Source organism: Rhinoraja longicauda, chromosome 29 (assembly GCF_053455715.1).
Source record: "Rhinoraja longicauda isolate Sanriku21f chromosome 29, sRhiLon1.1, whole genome shotgun sequence".
Taxonomy (NCBI): Eukaryota; Metazoa; Chordata; class Chondrichthyes; order Rajiformes; family Arhynchobatidae; genus Rhinoraja; species Rhinoraja longicauda.
The window spans coordinates 13462643-13486201 of record NC_135981.1 but is presented as its reverse complement, the minus strand read 5'-3'; the positions used below and the strand labels follow the sequence as shown (position 1 = coordinate 13486201).

The 23559-nt window shown below is 47.9% G+C and overlaps 1 protein-coding gene across 2 annotated transcripts in view; it reads right to left on the bottom strand.

Moving 5' to 3' along the window:
* The window catches only part of maptb (microtubule-associated protein tau b), a 53505-nt gene extending 31773 nt beyond the window's left edge, over positions 1-21732 (bottom strand). Inside the window, exon 1 of one of the 2 annotated variants that reach the window (XM_078424634.1) lies at positions 20874-21732. In XM_078424634.1, the coding sequence (XP_078280760.1) occupies positions 20874-21009 (136 nt within the window). In that variant the 5' untranslated portion in view covers positions 21010-21732. The remainder of the gene's footprint in view (positions 1-20873) is intronic. The other variant, XM_078424635.1, reaches the window with a different exon arrangement.
* Between the last annotated feature and the right edge of the window lie 1827 nt (positions 21733-23559).

Here is a 23559-nt window from a genome sequence, read left to right as displayed (position 1 = left end):
ACCCTGAAAAAAAAGCCAACTACTTCCCATATTTCAGGAGCTGCCTCAGTACAGTCAGACATCAACGATGAAATTCACTACCACCTTCAATTCACCAGCACAGCTTTTGACTGATGCTTCATACTTGCTACAGAATTCACAGTCTTCTACAGAGTCGTAACCTCAGCCAACCCATATGCTTCAGAGAATTAAACTACCCGCAACAGGAGCACTGGAAGTACACTCTATCTGAGGAAGGATGTGCAGGCACTGGAGAGGGTCCAGACGAGGTTTACGAGAATGATCCCAGGAATGATTGGGTTCACAGATGATGAGCGTTTGATGTCACCGGGCCTCTACTTGCTGGAGCTGAGAAGGATGAGGTGGGGGGGGGGGGACGGGGGACACGACCTCATTGAAACTTGCCCGATAGTGAAACCCCTGGATAGAGTGGATGTGGAGAGGATGTTTCCACTAGTGGGAGAGTCTAGGACCAGAGGCCTTAACCTCAGGAAAAAAAAGGATGTACCTTTAGGAGGAATTTCTTTAGTCAGAGAGTGGTGAATCTGTGGAATTCATCACCACAGAGGGCTGTGGGAGCTAAGTCCATGGATATTTTTAAGGCAGAGATTGATACAGTCTTGATTAGAATCGGTGCCAGGGGTTACGGGGAGCAGGCAGGAGAATAAGGTTGAGAGGGAAAGATAGATCAGCCATGATTGAATGACAGAGTAGACTTGATGGGCCAAATGGTCTAATTCTGCTCCTATCACCTACGAACTTATGAGCCAATAATGCTGAATCCACGAAATCTCCAAATGCTCCAGAAAGATAAACGAAGCCACATCGGTGTGTCCCCATTGGCAAACATCGCCGCACCACGGTCCCGGTGACAAAATCAGCTACTTGCAAAACTGACACATTCCGCATTCTGTCTCAGGAAGAACTTACCAGGTGGACAAAGCTAAAGATTCTAAAGCTTCCTTAAAAAATGCAACATCACCACCGACTCCTGGCCTAAAACTGCCTGAAACCAAAGATAATAGAGCAGAGCAAGATAGACGCCTCGACCCTAAAAACCGTAGTATGTCACGGTACCATTTTAATAGACAATAGACAATAGGTGCAGGAGTAGGCCATTCGGCCGTTCGAGCCAGCACCGCCATTCAATGTGATCATGGCTGATCATTCTCAATCAGTACCCCGTTCCTGCCTTCTCCCCATACCCCCTGACTCCGCTATCCTTAAGAGCTCTATCTAGCTCTCACTTGAATGCATTCTAATAGGCAGAAACTTGCAGAAACATTTTAAAAGAAAAATAACAAAAATCTGTGAATTGATAGATGAGATATATTCTGCATTTTTATGGTATTACCACACATACTGTTCCCCCAAAACACTGATTACACTGCGAGAGGCCTGGCGAACGGCTGGTTTTGCCTACTAAAATGGCGGACATTACGCTCCTTTCACTCCTGCCCTCTGATCTTCTAACTATCTAACCATAGAGAATTGGATAGAGAATCCCAAAGATTCAGACACTCATAAGAAATCCTCCCTCATCTCTGACTAAATGTGAGAGTCCTTATTTGGAAATCATCCTCTGGCTTCAGATGCCTCTTCCAGGGGGGAAACACGCTCTCCACAGCTATCCTATCAATCTTGCATATTTCACTGAGGTCACGTCTTTCTTTTATACTGTAGTGAGAACAAACACAACCTCTCTTCACATATCAACCTCATTATCTCAGGAATCAACTTGGTGAAACTTCTCAGCACCATCTTAAATGCAAGCATATCATTCAATATCAAAACCAAAACTATATACTACAGCAATAGCTGTCTCGGCAGCACCCTGCACAGTTATAGCAAGTTTCTATTTCTATAACCAAGAGCTTTGCAATAACATTTCAGTCACCTCACTAATCACCAGCTGTGAACTGCATGCTACCTACTTCATGACCAAGTGTCTCTGCACACCAACATTCTGGAGTCCCTCCATTTAATTAACTTTCTGATTTTCTTTTCTTCTTATTGAAGCTTATACTTCTCACAATTATTCTCCATTTAACAAATCTGTCTCATTTTGCCATCCCTTCGTAGATTCTGTGCACTCACAACTTGTTTTTCCACCTCTCACTGGTTTGGCTGCAATACACTCTGCCTCTTCGCCTCAGTCATTTATGTTGATTGTATAGAGTTGAGGTTAAGTTCATGTGATCCATCAAGCTCACCACCCTGTTTGCTCAGTTCATTACTGTTCTCCCAGAGGGATTTCACACTGGGTGATGATGATGAATGCTGATTGATACTGTAGCCCGTATCAGCCCAATGTTCCCTTTGCCACAATTATAGCATTTCTCCTCAGGCGGCTCTCCCCTCTCGAGCATGCCACGGAGCTTGGCCACGACTGGTCAACACATTGAGCTATTGTTGGGGGATGTCACAAGTTCACAAGTTGTAGGAGTAGAATTAGGCCATTCGGCCCATCAAGTCTACTCTGCCATTCAATCATGGCTGATCTCTGCCGCCTAATCCCATTTTCCTGCCTTCTCCCCACACCCCTTGACACCTTTTCTAATCAAGAACTATCTCTGCCTTAAAAATACCCACTGACTTGGCCTCCACAGCCCAATGTGGCAATGAGTTCCACAGATTAACTACCCTCTGACTAAAGAGGATTCGCTCTTACCTGACTGCCACCTCCAAGGTCTGTGCCATACCGAATGGTTGATTGCAATTCAGTTTCTTCTCGCTCAGCAAACCTCCCTTGAAACACAAATCAGCGGTTCCACAAACTTTGCAGTCCCCCAACATCTCCCTCAACTTTCACCATACTCTGTGTCCTGCAATCCATCTCAACCCCACACAGAATCTGCAACTGTTCCACGTATTACTGCACTAAAGCATTGGGGCGGGACACCATATTCTTCAATGAGCTTAACTCTTCAAAACAACATGTTTTGGCCAACTTGCCATCTTGGCACCCACACACACAATACAAAATGGGCTCCTTCCCATCCACAATGTCATTTGCAGCATGGGAGTGTTCCATCCTTCCCTCGGGTTCAATGCTTCCGTAGAACTATTGAATGAACCTCCAATACTGTGTGCTCATCTTGAACTGATTATGGCCTGGCACAACTGAAGCAAGCAAAATAAAAACCAATCTATGAAATCAAATGAAAAACTTGGAAATGGCAGATGAATTAAATGAGTATTTTGCATCCATCTTCACTATAAAGATACAAGTAAAATGTCAGAAATAAGTAAAAGTGAGGAAGCAGAAGAAAGGGAGACATTCAGGAAAACTGCCATCAACAGAGCAGCAGTACAGAGCAAATGAATGGAGCTGACAAGTTTCTAATTCCTGATGCATTTCATCTCAGGATCTTAACTAAAAAAGTGGCTGAGTTGATGCATTAAATTTAATTGCACAACATTTCCTAGAATTGCATTTGGAAATAACTCCTTTATGAGACAGTGAGGAGAACAAATAGTAGGATACTAGAATTAACTTAACGTCACTGAGAGGAAATGTGAGTAGCTGCTATCAAGGAAATTACAGCAGATCATTTGGAAAAATTCAAGGTAATGAGGCAAAGTCAACAAATTTGTTTTTCTGAAAGGGAAATCATGTGCAACCAATTTATTAGAGCTCTTTGATGAATTAATACGTACGGGAATAATGAGGGACTAGTAAATGTGCTAGGATTTTCAGGAAGCATTTGACACAAGGCCACTTCAAAGGTTATAGCAGAAATTAAAGCTTGTGCTGCAGGAGATGACAAATTGCAGTGGATAAAAGATTAACTGGGAGTGAACACGCAGCAGTAGGCATAGGTTGGCCTTTTCTCTGATTGGCACATTCTGGATTTAGTGTTGTTTAATGATCCTGATCTGATAAGGGGACTAGAGGTAAAAGAGCCATTAGGAGGCAGTGATCACAACATGATAAGTTTTACTCTGCAAATTGAAAGGCAGAAGGGAAAATCGGAAGTGTCGGTATTACAGTATAGCAAAGGGGATTACAGAGGCATGAGGCAGGAGCTGGCCAAAATTGACTGGAAGGAGGCCCTAGCAGGGAAGACGGTAGAACAGCAATGGCAGGTATTCCTGGGAATAATGCAGAGGTTGCAGGATCAATTTATTCCAAAGAGGCGGAAAGACTCTAAGGGGAGTAAGAGACACCTGTGGCTGACAAGGGAAGTCAGGGACAGCATAAAAATTAAGGAGAGGAAGTATAACATAGCAAAGAAGAGTGGGAAGACAGAGGATTGGGACTCTTTTAAAGAGCAACAAAAGTTAACTAAAAAGGCAATACGGGGAGAAAAGATGAGGTACGAGGATAAACTAGCCAATAATATAAAGGAGGATAGCAAAAGTTTTTTTAGGTACGTGAAGAGGAAAAAAATAGTCAAGGCAAATGTGGGTCCCTTGAAGACAGAAGCAGGGGAATTTATTATGGGGAACAAAGAAATGGCAGACGAGTTAAACCGTTACTTTGGATCTGTCTTCACTGAGGAAGATACACACAATCTCCCAAATGTTCTAGGGGCCGGAGAACCTAGGGTGATGGAGGAACTGAAGGAAATCCACATTAGGCAGGAAATGGTTTTGGGTAGACTGATGGGGCTGAAGGCTGATAAATCCCCAGGGCCTGATGGTCTGCATCCCAGGGTACTTAAGGAGGTGGCTCTAGAAATAGTGGAAGCATTGGAGATCATTTTTCAATGTTCTATAGATTCAGGATCAGTTCCTGTGGATTGGAGGATAGCAAATGTTATCCCACTTTTTAAGAAAGGAGGGAGAGAGAAAACGGGTAATTATAGACCAGTTAGTCTGACATCAGTGGTGGGGAAGATGCTGGAGTCAATTATAAAAGACGAAATTGCTGAGCATTTGGATAGCAGTAACAGGATCATTCCGAGTCAGCATGGATTTACGAAGGGAAAATCATGCTTGACAAATCTACTGGAATTTTTTGAGGATGTAACTAGGAAAATTGACAGGGGAGAGTCAGTGGATGTGGTGTACTTCGACTTTCAGAAAGCCTTCGACAAGGTCCCACATAGGAGATTAGTGGGCAAAATTAGGGCACATAGTATTGGGGGTAGGGTACTGACATGGATAGAAAATTGGTTGACAGACAGAAAGCAAAGAGTGGGGATAAATGGGTCCCTTTCGGAATGGCAGGCATTGACCAGTGGGGTACCGCAAGGTTCGGTGCTGGGACCCCAGCTATTTACGATATACATTAATGACTTAGACGAAGGGATTAAAAGTACCATTAGCAAATTTGCAGATGATACTAAGCTGGGGGGTAGTGTGAATTGTGAGGAAGATGCAATAAGGCTGCAGGGTGACTTGGACAGGTTGTGTGAGTGGGCGGATACATGGCAGATGCAATTTAATGTAGATAAGTGTGAGGTTATTCACTTTGGAAGTAAGAATAGAAAGGCAGATTATTATCTGAATGGTGTCAAGTTAGGAGGAGGGGGAGTTCAACGAGATCTGGGTGTCCTAGTGCATCAGTCAATGAAAGGAAGCATGCAGGTACAGCAGGCAGTGAAGAAAGCCAATGGAATGTTGGCCTTCATAACAAGAGGAGTTGAGTATAGGAGCAAAGAGGTCCTTCTACAGTTGTACCGGGCCCTGGTGAGACCGCACCTGGAGTACTGTGTGCAGTTTTGGTCTCCAAATTTGAGGAAGGATATTCTTGCTATGGAGGGCGTGCAGCGTAGGTTCACTAGGTTAATTCCCGGAATGGCGGGACTGTCGTATGTTGAAAGGCTGGAGCGATTGGGCTTGTATACACTGGAATTTAGAAAGATGAGGGGGGATCTTATTGAAACATATAAGATAATTAGGGGATTGGACACATTAGAGGCAGGAAACATGTTCCCAATGTTGGGGGAGTCCAGAACAAGGGGCCACAGTTTAAGAATAAGGGGTAGGCCATTTAGAACGGAGATGAGGAAGAACTTTTTCAGTCAGAGAGTGGTGAAGGTGTGGAATTCTCTGCCTCAGAAGGCAGTGGAGGCCAGTTCGTTGGATGCTTTCAAGAGAGAGCTGGATAGAGCTCTTAAGGATAGCGGAGTGAGGGAGTATGGGGAGAAGGCAGGAACGGGGTACTGATTGAGAGTGATCAGCCATGATCGCATTGAATGGCGGTGCTGGCTGGAAGGGCTGAATGGCCTACTCCTGCACCTATTGTCTATTGTCTATTGTCTATTGTAACCAGTGGTGTACAACAGGAATCAGTTTTGGGCTTCAACATTCATAATTTATGTAAATGACTTGGATGAGAATACAGAAAGTATTGTCACTAAACTTGCTGACCACAAAGTTGGACGGGAGAATAAGTTGTGAAGCGGATACAAGCAAGCATCAAAAGGGACAAGATTGGGTTAGGATCTGGCAAGGAGTACAATGTGAGAATAAAATTGAAGCATCATAATTGTGGAATCATACACCAGGTTAACAGGCCATTCAGCCCACCAAGTCTGTGCTGACCATCAAGAACCCAATTACACCATCCCGTTTCACTCACTTCACACTCCAATTAACTCCACACAGATTCTATCTCTCACCTACTGACCAAGGTACATATTCAGAGGCCAATGAACCTATCAACTCACATATTGTTGGGATGTGGACGTAAACTGGAGTCCTTGTGGAAACCCATGCAGACTCAGGGAGAACATGCAAACTCCACATAGACAGCACTGGAGGTTGCGAATGAACCAATTGCTGGAACGGTGTGGCAGCAGCTCCACCAGCTACTGCCACGGTGCCACCCCGATCTGGATTGCAGATCTCCAAGACGGGAGGGACCTGGGTGTCCTAATCTACGATTTGCAAAAAGCTAGTTTACAGGCACATAAAATTTATAATTGAAAAAGCTAAAAATATATATTTTTTATTGCAGGTAAGGAGATTATGTTTTAGTTATATAGGGAACTGGCGATCCCATATTTGGAGATCCTTGTTTAAAGAAGGATGTTAATGCAGAACAAGCAGTATGTTTGCTCAACACCTGGAATGGGCTGGTTGTCAAGAGGAAAGCTAACGTTGGTTGGCGATGCTTGGATCTTGCATGAAGAGTGAGGAGGCTTGCTGGAAACTACTTTCTGGATGCCACAACTGAATCTGCCTCCGCTCCTCGTACAGCAGTGTGTTCGAGGTCCCACCACCCACAGGGCAAAATCTTTCCACCCAGGAGCTTCTGGTGCTTTGGCCCATCACCTTCATTCTGTCTCCCCTGAAGCTTGATCTTAGCTCCCACAATCTACTGCATCTGCACCCTTCATGATTAAAAAAATTCTCTATTAGACCTTCTTGCTGGCTCTCAGTTCTAAGAAGGCAAGATAAATCAGATCCAGTCACATTTATCATGATATGCACAAATAAGTGAGGTACAGGTACAATGAAAATCTTACTAACGGAAGCATTCATAGGCACGGAGACTCATACAAGCACACTAAGACGAATCATACTTGAAATTCAAAAAGGATTGTACCTTGATGCTGTTATTTCCACAAGCCACTCTGCTTTAATCCTACGCAGCAACAAAAATAAAGCCTCCTCTCCTTAATTCTGGAGTTGTGGTGACCTCCCCGGACAGCAGAGAGTAGAAAACAGACCCTGGAGCCTGCTCTGCCATTCAACATTGCTACAGATAACCCTCACCATAACGGACCATGGGGGAGGGTGGGGAGGAAATGGTCCGATTGGCCGCTGCCACCGAGTAAGGGATTCGCTCCAACTACCTATCAGTCACTCCATGAAACATTGAGTTGTTTTCAAATACTAAGTTCTTTTTAACAGGTAATTTTTAACAGTAATTTTGTTACTGCAAGCTAAAACTACTAAAGGCTGTTTGTTACATTATTTAAGACTATCATTGCACAAAGTGTCGATCGAAGCAATTGCTTGTCAATTTTGCTGCCCTCCCACAGTGTAACCTGCAGCCTGTGTTCTCAGAGACAGTGGTGCCTGATTACTGTGGTGTCCGTCCACTATAACCAGAATCCGTTATAAAGAGGTCCGTAATAACCTTGGGCAGCTTGCAGCCCAGCGGTATGAACATTGACTTCTCCAACTTTTGATAGTTCCTCTGTCCCTCTCTTCCCCTCCCCCTTCCCAGTTCTCCCTCTATCTTCCTGTCTCCACCTATATTCTTCCTTTGTCCCGCCCCCCTGACATCAGTCTGAAGAAGGGTCTCGACCCGAAACGTCACCCATTCCTTCTCTCCTGAGATGCTGCCTGACCTGCTGAGTCACTCCAGCATTTTGTGAAATAAATACCTCCGTAATAACCAAGGTATACTGTACGTCCGATTTGATTTTGGTTTAATCTCTTCTCAGTTCCCCATAACACACACACTCTCCTCTTGGGTAACATCTCTCTATTGGCTTTTGATATACCCAATGATTCTGCCTCTGTAGATCTGACGTACAGTATTCACGAGGTTCACAATTATCAGAGAAAAAAATCCTTCTCATTTCAATTCTAAATGAATATTCCCTTATATTGAAACTTTCCACTAGTTCCACATTCCCGCATCTGGGGAAATACTCCTCAGCATTCAACCTGCCAACCTCCCACCTGCAGAGGAGTCACAGGGAATCACTGGCAGATGATTAGGGTAAATCTGACGAGGCAATTAAAGTATATTCAGTTTAGTTCAGTTTAGATATACAGTGCAGAAACAGGCCCCTCGGCCCACCAAGTCCGCACCGACCAGCGATCCTCGCACACAAACACTATCCTACACATTCGGGACAATTTACAATTTTATCAAAGCCAATTAACCCCGCAAGCCTGCACGTCTTTGGAGCGCGGGTGGAAACTGGAGCACCCGGAGAAAACCCACATAGGTCACGGGGAGAACGTACAAACTCCGTACAGACAGCACCCGTAGTCAGGATCGAACTTGGGTCTCTGCCGCTGCAAGGCAGCAACTCTAACACTGCGCCACAGTGCAAAAGAATAACAAGAGAAGAATTAGGGCATTATCGATTAATTGTGTGTGGAGGCAGAATGTGTAGCTGAGGTACTGACGATATTTTTCATTGGTATTCACAAAGGAAACAGACGTTGTGGTTAGAAACTTCAATGAAGGGGAACAAAAAATACTGGTGTAACTCAGTGGGACAGGCAGCATCCCTGGACAGAAGGAATGGATGATGTTTCGGTTCGAGACCCATCTTCAGAGCTAACCCCAAACGAACCTGAATCGACCCAAAACGTCACCCAATCCTTCTCTCCAGAGATGCTGCCTGTCCCGCTGAGTTACTCCAGCATTTTGTGCCTACCTTCGATTTAAACCAGTGTCTGCAGTTCTTTCCTACACTCAATGAAGGGGAAGGTGAGTCTGGTACAGATCTCCATATTAAAGAGGAAGTATTTGCCTTAAAAGGCTTAAAGGTGGATACATCCCCAAGATCAGATGAGATTATCCTCGGCTGCCGTAGGAAGCAACGGAAGCTATAGCTAGTACTCTGGCTGGGATGTGTAAATCTTCACTGGACACAAGTGAAGTACATCTGACTGAAGGGCTGGGAAAAGCCAAATAACTACAGACCTATGAGCCAGACATCAGTGGTGGGGAAGATACTGGAAACATTCTGAGCAAGAAGTTTAATGATCACATGGAAAGACAGAGACTAATCAGAGATCGTGACCCTGGCGCTCTCACGGAAAGACCCCACCTAACCAAGTTAATTTAATTCTTTGAAGAAGTAACAAAGTATATCAACAAGGGCAGGGCAGTGGATGTGATTCACAAGTAATTTTAGTAAAGCCTTTATCAAGGTCCCGCATTGGGATACTAGTTCTCAAGGCTGGAGCTCTTTGGATCCTGGGCAAGTTGGTAAATTAGATCCAAAACTGGCTTAGCAATAGGAGGCAGAGGGGGGTGACAGTGGGTTGCTTTTTCTTATTGAAAGCCTGTTACCAGTGATGTCCCACACGGATTGGTGCTGGGACCCTTGCTGTTTGTAACGCGTGTGAATGACTGATATAGGAGGCAAGCTCAATAGGTTGGTGGATGATAAGAAGATTGGTGGAGTTGTTGAAAGAGTGGATGGTGGTCTTAGTCTGCAGAGTGGTACTGATGTTGGTGAAATAGGTGGAGAAAAGGCAGATGGAGTTTAATCCCGATGACTATGAGGCGATGCATCTTTGGAGCACAGGGACATACACCATGAATGGTTGGGAGCATTGAGGAACTGAGGGACAAGCCCATAGATCCCTGAAAATGGCAACGCAGGTGTATTACACAGTTACAAAGGCATATGAAGGGATGCTGGCCCTCATTAACCGGGGCACCGAATGCAGAAATTGAGACGTAACGTTCTAACTTTATAAAACCTTGGCCATAATTCAACTGGAGTACTGTGTGCAGTTCTGGTCACCTTGCTGCAGGAAGTCAGTGATAGTACTGGAGACGATGCAGGGGAGGATTGTTGGGGTGTTACCTGGGACGGAGTTGCTCAGTTATGAGGAGATACTGGAGAAGCTCTATTCTCCCTGGAGTGAGAAGATTAAAAGGGGACAAGATTGTGGTATATGAAAATGAGGCGTATAGATAGGGTTTGCCACTGGAAACATTTCCCCCAAGCAGAGGTAGATAAAACTAAAGGACATAAACTTGAGGGAAGGGGGAACAGATTCAGAGGATATCTGAGAGGGTATTCTTCACCCAAAGAGTGTAAGTACCTGGAATGGGCTGCTTTTGAAAATGGTTGACGCTGGGTCAGTGGCAGCATTGACGAAGTGTCTGGATGAACATCGTTTACACATAGAACACTATGGGCACGTGCTGGGGGTCGCACTCTGGGCACGTGCTGGGAGGTGGGATTAATATGGAAGACTGTCCACTGGCTTGTTTCCATGTTGAATGACCTCCCAATAATTTAATCTTTCAAAGGGTCATCTCATATTCTTCTAAACTTCAATGAATATGTCCAGCCTCCTCAGCCTTTCCTCATGAAACTATTCCATCATCATCAAACGTGTGAGCCTTCTCTGCCCAGCCTCCAATGCAAGTACATCCTTAACTAAGGAGACCAGCGATAGAGGCAGTGCTTCAGGTGTGGTCTCACAAGCACCCTGTACACATGTGCAAAACGTGGCTACTTTGTGCTACAATCCCTTTGCTATAAAATTCAATATTCCATTTGCCATCATTTACCTGCATGCTGATCGTGTTCTTCATGTATAAGGACCCGAGACCCCCCAGTGCTGCAACAGCTCTCCACATTTCAACAACACTCTTCTTTTCTGCTCTTCCTACTTGATGGAATAACTTCATATTCATTCCCATTGTACTCCAGGTGCCAGACCCTTGCCTGCTCACTCAACCTATTGCTATCTCTTCGAGACATCTGGCTCTCTCACTTACCTTTGTGTCAATGGCAAATCCAGCTATTGTACACTTGTCCCTTCATTAACGTAGAGTGTAAATCATTGAGGCCTCGATAATGATCCTCCGAGGCATCCCACTGCCACAGCTCGCCAAACTGAAAATGACCATTATCCCAACTGTTTTTTGGGAGCGTGCCAATCCTCGACTCACGCTAACATATTAACCCCAGCTCCAGGAAGGAATCCTTTCACATGCACCTTCTGGAAATCCAAATGCACTCCATCTGCTGGCTTTAGTTACGCTGCTCATTACATCCCTTCCATCAAATCACATTGATCCTGCTTGATTGTATTATGATTTCCTAAATGTCCTGCTATTTCTGCTTCCCGTCTCGTTTCTTTCCTGAAACGGGTGTTACATTTACTACTTTCCAGTCTAGTGGAACCTTTTGGGAAAATTACAACCAATGCATCCACTATCTCTCCAGCAATTTCTCCCAAGACCTCAAAATGCTGATCATCAGGTATCAGAGACCTGCAAACCATTACCCCCAGGAATTTGCCTAATACTTTCTTCAATTGATTGAGATTGTTTGGAATTCCTCCTTTCCCTTTGCTCCTGTATCGGCCACTGTTACTAAACATTTTTTGCCATGTACTGCCATGGAAATAGATTAAAAATGTTGCTCTGCCTTTTCTTAATTTCTTATTATTAAGTCTCTTTGCCCAAGGGACCAATATTTATTTTAGATTCCCTCATTCCTTCTCTCTAGATGTAAATGTTCTAACTGTCTATTCTCATTTTTCTTGTTAGTTTATTCTTGTTAAATAAAAAAATAGATTAGGTTATCTGAAGAAGGATCCTGACCCAAAACATTACCTATCCATTCCCTCCACAGATACTGCCTGACCTGCGAAGTTACTCCAGCACTCTGTGTTTTGCTTAGGTCATCCTTTGCCGATTTAAAAAAAATCTTCTTCTTGCTTACCATTAACCTTCACAAAACCACATGTCCTTTCTTTAACATAATGCCACCCTTAACACAAATATACCGAAAATGCTGGAGACGTTCAATAGGTGAGGCAGTATCTGTGGAAAGAGATCTGAGATCCTTCATCAGAACTGGAAAAAAGGAGGTCCCTTCCCAGTTGTGGCAAAGGATCTTGAATCTGAAATGTTAATTCTTCCTTCAGATGCTGCCTAACCTGTTGTGTTTCCAGCATTTTAATTTTAGCACCAACAATTTGTTTTTGGGCTTTCTTCATTCTTAACTTCCTTAGTTAGCCACAGACAGATCATCCTTCACTTCGAGCATTTACTTCACAAAGGTTAAATACCTAGGTTGAGATTTAGGAAGTGTCTTCTTAACTTTTGTATGTATACAAATTAAATGTTAACCTATTTTCTCAGTTAGAAACATAGAAAATAGGTGCAGGAGTAAGCCATTCGGCCCTTTGAGCCAGCACAGCCATTCAATATGATCATGGCTGATCATCCAGAATCAGTACCCCGTTCCTGCTTTCTCCCCATATCCCATATGGACCTGCTATGAACCGGTCCTGCTGAGCCGGATGGCCACATCGCACAGTGATCTGGCACAGATCTACTTGCACTTTATTCTGTCTTAAAACTGTTACAATTTGTTTCGTTGGGTTGTTGTTGTTTAAATTAATTAAATTATTGCATCGTATGGGAGGCGCATTCCCAATCTCGTTGTACCCCTGTACAATGACAATAAAGATATATTGTATATTGTATTGTATTGTATGATTCCATTAGCCCGAAGAGCTATATCTAACTCTCTCTTGAATACATCCAGTGAATTGGCCTCCACTGCCTTCTGGAAGAGCATTCCACTTACTCTTCTTAGTCCACTTCATCCTCATGACCTTTAAGTGTAAAACACCAGTTTCAGACACATGTTTTTCCATTTGTGTTACGATCACTCAAGGATGCTTAGTGCAAGATCATATATTAATCTTGTCTTGATACCTGACCAAGTGTGGTCCTGATTAGTTTCAGAATGTATTGTTCTAAGAAATGCCCCACAATGAATTCATCCTCTCGAAATGTCACCTATTGATGTTCTCCAGAGGTGCTGCCTGATTCCCCGAGTTACTCCAGCACTGTGTCTTTTTTCGTAAATTAGCATCTGCAATTCCTTGTGTCGCAAGATTACCATGACCAATTTGATTTGTCCAATCTATGCAAATTAAAATTGCCCACAGATATTGCCTTGACACTCAAAATCCCTACTAATCCCTGATTTACACTTTGTTCTTTGATGTAGCTGTAGATAAATAAGATTGCATTGATTGTAGTGTGAATGCTCAATCCATTCAGATCCTTAAATTTTTGTCTTTTCATCCTTATTTTTCCTACTCTGGTTCTATTTGCAGCTACTCTCAAATGTAGCACTCCTCCAAAATGTGGCACCATCCAACATCTGCTACATGAAGACACACAAGTAGCTAATCTAATATGACCACAACAGACCAACCCCAACAATAAGTCATTAGTTTATTGTCACGTGTACTGAGGTCCAGTGAAAAGCTTTTGTCGCGTGCTAACCAGTCAGCGGAAAGACAATACATGATTGCAATCAAACCACCCACAGTGTACAGATACATGATAAAGGGAATATCATGAATAGCATAGTTAAACTAAGAAATGTTGCTGTCAGGGTAAAGATTTAAAAGAGTGGAGCGATTGCAATGCTTGATTGCAGATCCGCTTCTGTGACCTGCAGACAAAGAGTCGCCTGGGTTGGACTAGAGATCCAGAGAGTGGAACCAGGTAACACTATGTCATGACTCCAACCTTCTTTCAACCCTTTTATGCACCAATGTCTCTCACCTCCCACAAACCTCCTGCTGGATTTGAACTCAACTACAGGTAAAGATTCAACCTTTGTTGATTGCACTCCAGAACCAACGTGACCCGACCACAGTATTTGCAGCGGACGGACACCAAATGCACACGCGCAGAGGCCAAGCTCCAATGAAGCGTACCAGGGAATTGGCCTTCTACTTATCTACAAATAAATGTCCTCTGCAAATGTGCTGTCTCGGCTCAATATCACCAAACCCCACTGGGCTCAATATCACCCCATCCCACTGGGCTCAATATCACCAAACCCCACTGGGCTCAATATCACCACACCCCACCGGGCTCAATATCACCACACCCCACTGGGCAAGAACAATTACAATCCACAATAATCCTTGGAAATCAGCGACCGCCTCCCATAGCTCAGGTGCTCCTCGAAATGAAGGCATTGCCAATGAAGAAAATCACCAATGCCTTTAGCCATGTGAGGAAACAAGAGTTGAAAGATCAAAGCCACAAGCCCAGCACAAAGCAGCAGTGATCCTGAACAATTCACAGATTTACACCAGACACCTCATCCTTTGCAGAGATACCACCAAAGCTCTATCCACAAAATTAACCAAATGCACTTCATGAATGAACCACTCCCATCCACACTTTCTTCCAGGCCAGTATCTCATCCCCAGCACCGAGATAATCCTTGTACTCAGGCACTGCAACAGATTTTTGATAGACACAAAAAGCTGGAGTAACTCAGCAGGTCAGACAGCATCTCTGGAGAAAAGGAATAGGTGATGTTTCTGGTCAAGACCCTTGTTCAGACTGAGAGTCAGGGGGGAGGGAAACGAGAGATATGAAAAGGTACATAGAGCAAATGAATGAAAGATATGCAAAAGCTCAAATCAAAGCAAGAAACGATGATCAAGGAAAGGTGGAGCCCACAATGGTCCATTGTTGGCTGTGGAGAAGGTGATAACGAGTGATATAAACAGTGAAACTCAAGTCTGCTCCACAGCAGACGTTTGAAACGGGTTCACTGCTCCCAGCAGTCACGATAAAAGGCGACGAGGTGGGAAGGTAACAGTGATTCAAAGATGTTCTGAATGACTCCTTGAAAATGTGCAATGTCCCCAGAGTCAGGACTGCTTATTGACAGAAGGTCTGGCACTCTGGAAGGCACAAAGCCTGGGGATCCAACAGATATCGATGGGGACACAGAATATCCTGCTCCCTCTAGCTCCAGCTGCCCATTACCATCCCCCCCCCCCCCCCCCCCCCCCGACCCCTCTTCTTGTGAAGTATTATCTGCAGTATTTCCTATTTCCCAGTTTATCATGCTGTGCTCCAGGCTGCTTCTTACAATTTGTTCCTTATTTGTTCAACTCTGATATTTTGGGGAAATAACATGGCTCCTCATTCCCCTGCTTCACCAAGTTCCAACCTTGGCAGTCCAATGAAACACCCTCAGGTGAAATACAGAGACTTCTCTCACACACCCTGTGCTTTCGAGAGAAATCACTAATTTTGGAGTTTTCAGTCTACAGTAATTACCAGATGCCAGTTCTGGGCAAACACCTAATTAACTGAGAAACAGCCACTGGAAGGCAAGTTGGTTACCACTAACACTAGAAGTTAGAAAGTCAAAGTGACTTACAATTATAAATGCAAAACATAAGTAAACATTAGCATCAGCTTATCCCTTTCATTTCAAACCCCACATCACCAAAGTCCAACCTCTGGTGAAATGTATTCAAGTAAAATGCACCATAGGCTTTTCACAAGATCATATACCAGCCCTACTCATTATACCAATTTTTCTCCATCCCCAGTACCACCAACCTCCCAGTGTTGGCATTGTTCTTCACCAGCTTGTCTGGATTCCTCTGACACCCAAGAAACAATCTCCCGCTCCCCCCTTACACTGCAGAATCCATTTAGCAAGTTGCAGTACTCCAGTCAGGGTGCTGCTCACACTGCAGTACATTGCCTCGAGAGCTGGCCGCAGATATCATACCTGCAGGGGTCACTGCTGGCAGCTGCAAGAAACCTCAATAGATCAATAGAGAAAGCTGCAGTGAAACAGACAGTGCACAAGGTTACACTGAGAAATCCAACACCACTACTCTGTAAACACAGCAACTGAAGATACGCATCCTTCAACAAACTGTTGGGCTGCCCCACAAGTAGGTTTAACACCATTAACGCAAATAAGATGTGAAATGGTAGATGGAGTGAACCATTTCCTTGATTATCGTCTGCTTTGATCTGTCATTTTCACACCTTACTTTCCATATCTCTAGTTTCCCTCTCCCCTGACTCTCATTCTAAAGAAGGGTCTCAGCCAAAAACGTTACCCATCCTTTCTCTCCAGAGATGCTGCCTGTTCCGTTGAGTTACTACTGCATTCTGTGTCTATCTTTAATAAAGACAGATGTGAGGTGACGCATTTTTGGAGTATTAGAGGCTAGGACATACTCTATGAACGATTGGGTCTGAGGGAGTATTGAGGAACAGAGGGACCTTGGAGTACATGTGCAAAGATCATTGAAGGTGGCAACATAGGTATATAACTTGGTTAAGAAGATATATAGGATGCTGGCCTTCATTAATGACGGCATCAAACACAGAAGTGGGGAGGTTATGGTTTAACTCTGTGAAACCTTGGACAGATCTCACCTTGAATATTATGTGCAGTTCTGGTCACAGTGCTGGAGGAAGTATGTGATAGCGCTGGAGAGGACATTCACCAGGATATGCAAAACTGACTGTAAAAGTTTCTTTAAGTTTCTTTAGGTATGTAAAAAGGAAAAGATTGGCGGACGAATGTAGGTCCCTGACAGTCAGAGACAGGTGAATATATAATGGAAAACAAGGAAATGGCAGAACAGTTAAACGAGTACTTTGGTTCTGTCTTCACTAAGGAAGACACAAACAATCTCCCGGAAATACTAGGGGACCGAGGATCTAATGGGAGGGAGGAATTGAAGGCAATCCACATTAGTCAGAAAATGGTGTTTGTTAACCTGTTGGGACTGAAGGCAAATAAATCCCCAGGGCCTGATGGTCTGCATCCCAGAGTACTCAAGGAGGTGGCCCTAGAAATCGTGGATATATTGGTGATAATTTTCCAATGTTCTCTCGACTCTGGATTGGTTCCTGTGGACTGGAGGGTACCCAATGTAACTCCACTTTTTAAGAAAGGAGGGAGGGAGAAAATGGGGAATTATAGACCAGTCAGCCTTACATCGGTAGTGGGAAAGATGCTGGAGTCGATTATTAAAGATGTTATAGCAGCGCATTTGGAAAGCAGTGACAGGTCAAAGTCAGCATGGGTTTATGAAAGGGAAATCATGCTTTACTAATCTCTTGGAATTTTTTGAAGATGTAACAAGTAGAATGGATAAGGGAGAGCCAGTGGATGTGGTGTATCTGGACTTTCAAAAAGCCTTTGACAAGGTCCCACACAAGAGATTAGTGTACAAAACTAGAGCACATGGTATTGGGGTGGGGGTAGGGTATTGACATGGATAGAGAACTGGTTGGCAGACAGAAAGCAAAGAGTAGGAATTAACGAGTCCTTTCAGAATGGCAGGCAATGATTAGTGGGGTGCCGCAAGGCTCGATGCTGGGACCCCAGTTGTTTACAATATATATTAACGATTTAGAGGAGTGAATTAAATGTAACATCTCTAGGTTTGTGAATGACACAAAACTGGGTGGCAGTGTGAGCTGTGAGGAGGATGCTATGAGGCTGCAGGGTGACTTGGATAGGATGGGTGAGTGGGCAGAAGCTTAGCAGATGCCGTATAATGTGGATAAATGTGAGGTTATCCACTTTGGTGGCAAGAACAGGAAGGCAGATTAGGAGAAGGGAAAGTGCTTGTACATCAGTCACTGAAAGTAAGCATGCAGGTACAGCAGGCAGTGAAGAAAGCTAATGGCATGTTGGCCTTCATTGCAAGAGGATTTGAGTTTAGGAACGAGGAGGTCCTACTGCTGTTGTACAGGGCCTGGTGAGACCACACCTGGAGTATTGTGTGCATTTTTGGTCTCCTAATTTGAGGAAGGACATTATTGCTGTTGAGGGAGTGCAGCATAGGTTCACCAGGTTAATTCCCAGGATGGTGGGACTGACCATATGATGAAAGAATGGGTCGTCTGGACTAGTATTCGTTGGAATTTAGAAGGATGAGAGGGGATCTTATAGAAACATATAAAATCCTTAGAGGATTGGACAGGTTAGATGCAAGAAAAATGTTCCTGATGTTGGGGAAGTCCAGAACCAGGGGTCCCAGTTTAAGAATAAGGGGTTGGCCATTTAGTACTGAGATAAGGAAAAACCTTTTCACCCAGAGAGTTGTGAATCTGTGAAATTCTTTGCCACAGAAGGCAGTGGAGGCCAATTCTGGATGTTTTCAAGAGAGAGATTTAGCTCTTTGGGCTAAGGAGATCAAGGGATATGGGGGAAAAAGCCGGAACGGGGTACTGATTGTGAATGATCAGCCATGATCATCTTGAATGGCGGTGCTGGCTCGAAGGGCCGAATGGTCTACTCCTGTACCTATTTTCTATGTTTCTATATTGCCTGGGATGGAGAAATTCCTTTAGGTGGAGAGACTAGGTCTATTATCCCTGGATTAGAGAAGATTAAGAGGGGAAACGCGTAAGGTAGGTAGCAGTGAGGTGTATGGATAGGGCTCCCTGGAGCCCTGATATGCATGAGATTGGTGAATACCAATTATTAATAGGTTAATATGGTCCCTTGAATGGTCACAGAGGTACAGCACAGAAAATGCCATCTAGTCCCCAGTGACCATCAACCACCCATTTACTCCAGTCCTGTGCTGATCCCATTTTTTCTCTACACACCATCATCATCACCTCCTCCCTCGACTACGCTCAAGGCAGTTTACAGACGTCCATTCACCTCCCAACCCACACGTCTTTGAAATGCCAGTGGAATCTGTGATTCGGGGGAAACCCACGCGGGAACAGAATGTGTAAACTCCACACTGGCAGTACCCGAGGTTGGTAATGTACCCGAGTCGACGAGGCAGCAGCTTTGCCAACTGCACCATCCTGCGGGCACCTATAAAGCTGGCTTTATTATATTACTAAAGGTCGCCAGGAACTGACTGGTGGATGAATGGACTCCCAACTGTGAACAGTCAACCTTAATTTTGCCATCGGGTAGATGAATACAAATCTTACACTCGATGAATGCAGCAGTGATGGGCGGTGGTAGCACAAAGGAATTCACAGTACAAATCCGCCCTCTCAGCCATCTCTGTGCAGTGATGTTTACTCCAGCCCCATCTATACAAACACCGCATCAATGGGCAGCTTCACGAATTTCAATCAATGACTACAATTGAGGGGCAAGATGGAGAATTAACTCCTTGCACCCTGTAGCTCGTCCCCCCCACCCAAGCTGTTCACGAATGTAGATGCAGCCTCTGTTGCTGCAGTTAGAGAGGGAGCGGGCAGTCAGTCAGTCTCCGGGCACACACGGCGACTCTACCTGCTGCTGTCAACCTCTTTGTCTCTCACTCCGTACCAACTCCCCACCCTGACCGTGTGTACTCCCACCCACCAACTCCCCACCCTGACCGTGTGTACTCCCACCCACCAACTCCCCACCCTGGCCGTGTGCTCCCCCACCCACCAACTCCCCACCCTGACTGTGTGTACTCCCACCCACCAACTCCCCACCCTGACTGTGGCACTCCCCCACCCACCAACTCCCCACCCTGACTGTGGCACTCCCCCACCCACCAACTCCCCACCCTGACCGTGTGTACTCCCACCCACCAACTCCCCACCCTGACTGTGTGTACTCCCACCCACCAACTCCCCACCCTGACTGTGGCACTCCCCCACCCACCAACTCCCCACCCTGACTGTGTGTACTCCCACCCACCAACTCCCCACCCTGAATGTGTGTATCCCCACCCACTAACTCCCCACCCTGGCTGTGTGCTCCCCCACCCACCAACTCCCCACCCTGGCCGTGTGTCCCTCAATGCGGCGGCACAGCGGGAGCCGGGGCCGGGGGTGTGGGAACTGGCTCAGGGGAGGGGAGGGGTCGGAGCAGAGAGGGCGAGGCGCGGGAAATAGGGGGAAGCGGAGCAGAGAGGGTGCGATGGCGCGGGGGGGGGGGCGGTGTTGGGGCGGGGTGTGGGGTTTGGGGGGGAGGTTGGAGGTTCGGGTGCGGTGTTTGTGGGGGTGGGGGTGGGGCTGGATGGGGATGCGGGGTTTGTGGGGGTGGGGGGGGTGGGGCTGGATGGGGGTGCGGGGTTTGTGGGAGTTTGTGGGGGGGGGGTTTGTGGGTGGGGTGGGGCTGGATGGGGATGCGGGGTTTGTGGGGGTGGGGGTGGTGGGGCTGGATGGGGGTGCGGGGTTTGTGGGGGGGGGGGTTGGGGGGGGGGGGGGTTGGGGGGGCGAGAGGTTTGGGGGGTGCGGGGTTTGGGGGTGGGGCTGGATGGGGGTGCGGGGGGGGGGGTCGATGCTCGGGTGCGGCCACCGCTGATGGGGATCTGCCTCTCATTCCACGACTCCTTCAGCACCGACCCTCGGACAAACTGCGGCAAGGCGCTGTCTTTCTGCTAGAACATTCCGCCTGTTTAGGGAGGGGAGGGAGGGGAGGGAGAGAGGGAGGGAGAGAGGGAGGGAGGGATGTCTCCACACTGACCTTTTGTTGGAGGAGGAGGAGGAGGAGGTGGTGGTGGAGGTGGCGGGGCCGCCCCGCCCGCACTGTCCGCCGTTACATTGTCTGTGCCCGGCGGGTTGTGGCCGCTCTCTGCCCGCTGCCCCGACACCGTCTCCATCGCCACCCGCTTCTGCTCTCGCTCGCTGCTCACACAGGGGCTGGGTGGGGTAGAGAGGGAGGGAGGGAGGGAGAGAGAGGAGAGAGATGGAGGGAGAGAAAGATGGAGAGAGAGAGAGAGAGAGAGAGAGAGAGAGAGAGAGAGAGAGAAAGAGGGAGAGAAAGAGAGAGAGATGGAGGGAGAGAGAGAAGGAGGGAGAGAGAGAAGGAGGGAGGGAGAGAAAGAGAGAGAGAGAGGGAGGGAGAGAGAGGGAGAGAGATGGAGGGGGAGAAAGATGGAGGGAGAGAGAGATGGAGGGAGGGAGGGAGAGAGGGAGAGAGATGGAGGGAGAGAAAGAGAGAGGGAGGGAGGGAGGGAGGGAGAGAGAGAAAGATGGAGAGAGGGAGAGAGGGAGGGAATGAGAGAGGGAGGGAGAGAGAGAGAGAGGGAGGGAGTGAGAGAGAGAGGGAGGGAGAGAGAGATGGAGGGAGAGAGAGATGGAGGGAGAGAGAGATGGAGGGAGAGAGGGAGGGAGAGAGAGAGAGATGGAGAGATGGAGGGAGAGAGAGAGAAGGAGGGAGGGAGGGAGGGAGAGAGAGGTGGAGGGAGAGAGAGAGGGAGGGAGAGAAAGAGAGAGGTATGGAGAGAGAGTGAGAGAGAGATGGAGAGAGAGGAGAGCCGCTACAGCCCGGTTCTCATCTTATTGCGGATCGGCGCTGCTCTCCGGCGAGTGACGGATCCGCTACTGATCTGCGGCGCAGACTCGCCTCACACCTGCCCCTCCCGCACTGCCCCTCACCCTCGGCACGGCTGCCCCTGAACCCAGCGCACCCTGGGGTGCCCCTGCACCCAGCACCCAGCGCACCCTGGGGTGCCCCTGCACCCAGCGCACCCTAGGGTGCCCTGCACCCAGCGCATATTTGGGTGCCAGCTCACCCACCCCAGGGGTCACGCACACACCCCGGAATGCCAACGCACGCACCCCACCCCAGGCCCCGCACCCAGCCACCCCAGGGTGCCAGCGCACCCACCCCAGGGTGCCAGCGCACCCACCCCAGGGTACCAGCGCACCCACCCCAGGGTACCAGTGTACCAAACCGCGGTGCGATGCTCAATGTGGGGCTTGACATAACCCTCCTCCCCAGGGTCCCCGCTCAGTCGTCCCGGACCCCCCCCAACACCCCACCCCACCCCTGCCCGTCCCGGACCCCCCCCCAAACACCCCACCCCTGCCCGTCCCGGACCCCCCCCAACACCCCACCCCACCCCTGCCCGTCCCGGACCCCTCCCAACACCCCACCCCTGCCCGTCCCGGACCCCTCCCAACACCCCACCCCTGCCCGTCCCGGACCCCCCCCCCCCAACACCCCACCCCTGCCCGTCCCGGACCCCTCCCAACACCCCACCCCTGCCCGTCCCGGACCCCCCCCCCCCAACACCCCACCCCTGCCCGTCCCGGACCCCCCCCAACACCCCACCCCTGCCCGTCCCGGACCCCTCCCAACACCCCACCCCTGCCCGTCCCGGACCCCCCCCCCCCAACACCCCACCCCTGCCCGTCCCGGACCCCTCCCAACACCCCACCCCTGCCCGTCCCGGACCCCCCCAACACCCCACCCCTGCCCGTCCCGGACCCCCCCCCCCAACACCCCACCCCTGCCCGTCCTGGACCCCTCCCAACACCCCACCCCTGCCCGTCCCGGACCCCTCCCAACACCCCACCCCTGCCCGTCCCGGACCCCCCCCCCAACACCCCACCCCTGCCCGTCCCGGACCCCCCCCCCCAACACCCCACCCCTGCCCGTCCCGGACCCCCCCCCCCCAACACCCCACCCCACCCTACCCCTGCCCGTCCCGGACCCCCCCCCCCCCCAACACCCCACCCCTGCCCGTCCCGGACCCCCCCCCCCCCCCAACACCCCACCCCACCCCTGCCCGTCCCGGACCCCCCCTACACCCCACCCCACCCCTGCCCGTCCCGGACCCCCCCCCAACACCCCACCCCTGCCCGTCCCGGACCCCCCCCCCCCCCCCAACACCCCACCCCACCCCTGCCCGTCCCACACTCTCGCTCCGGGGCCGCAGATCTACCACCCGAGGACGCGCTTCACTCGATGTCATCGCCAGGAATGGCAGCTCGGACAAGTCCGTCCCAGCACCACCATCCCCCATGTACAAGCCGCCCCTCAATGCGGAGACTCCACGGGCCTGACCCGCTGCGAGAGAGGCTCACGGTGGAACCGAACCCGCAGAATTGAGAAGATCTGCGGTAAATAAGCGACACACACACACACTGGGGTACAGTTATACTCTCTGAGGTACAGTTACACACACAGACACACACTAAGGTACACTTCCACATAATAACACTCACTGAGATATAGTTACACACATACTGAGGTACAGTTACACACTGAGATACAGTTCCACACACACACACTGAGGTTTAGTTCAACACACACACATTGAGGTACAATTCCATCTTAAATAAAAGAATACATTTTACATCATCCAGGAGCAAAGATGCAGAAATATCTGTCAGAGCTCCAGCAACGTGCTCCCTTGCCTCCA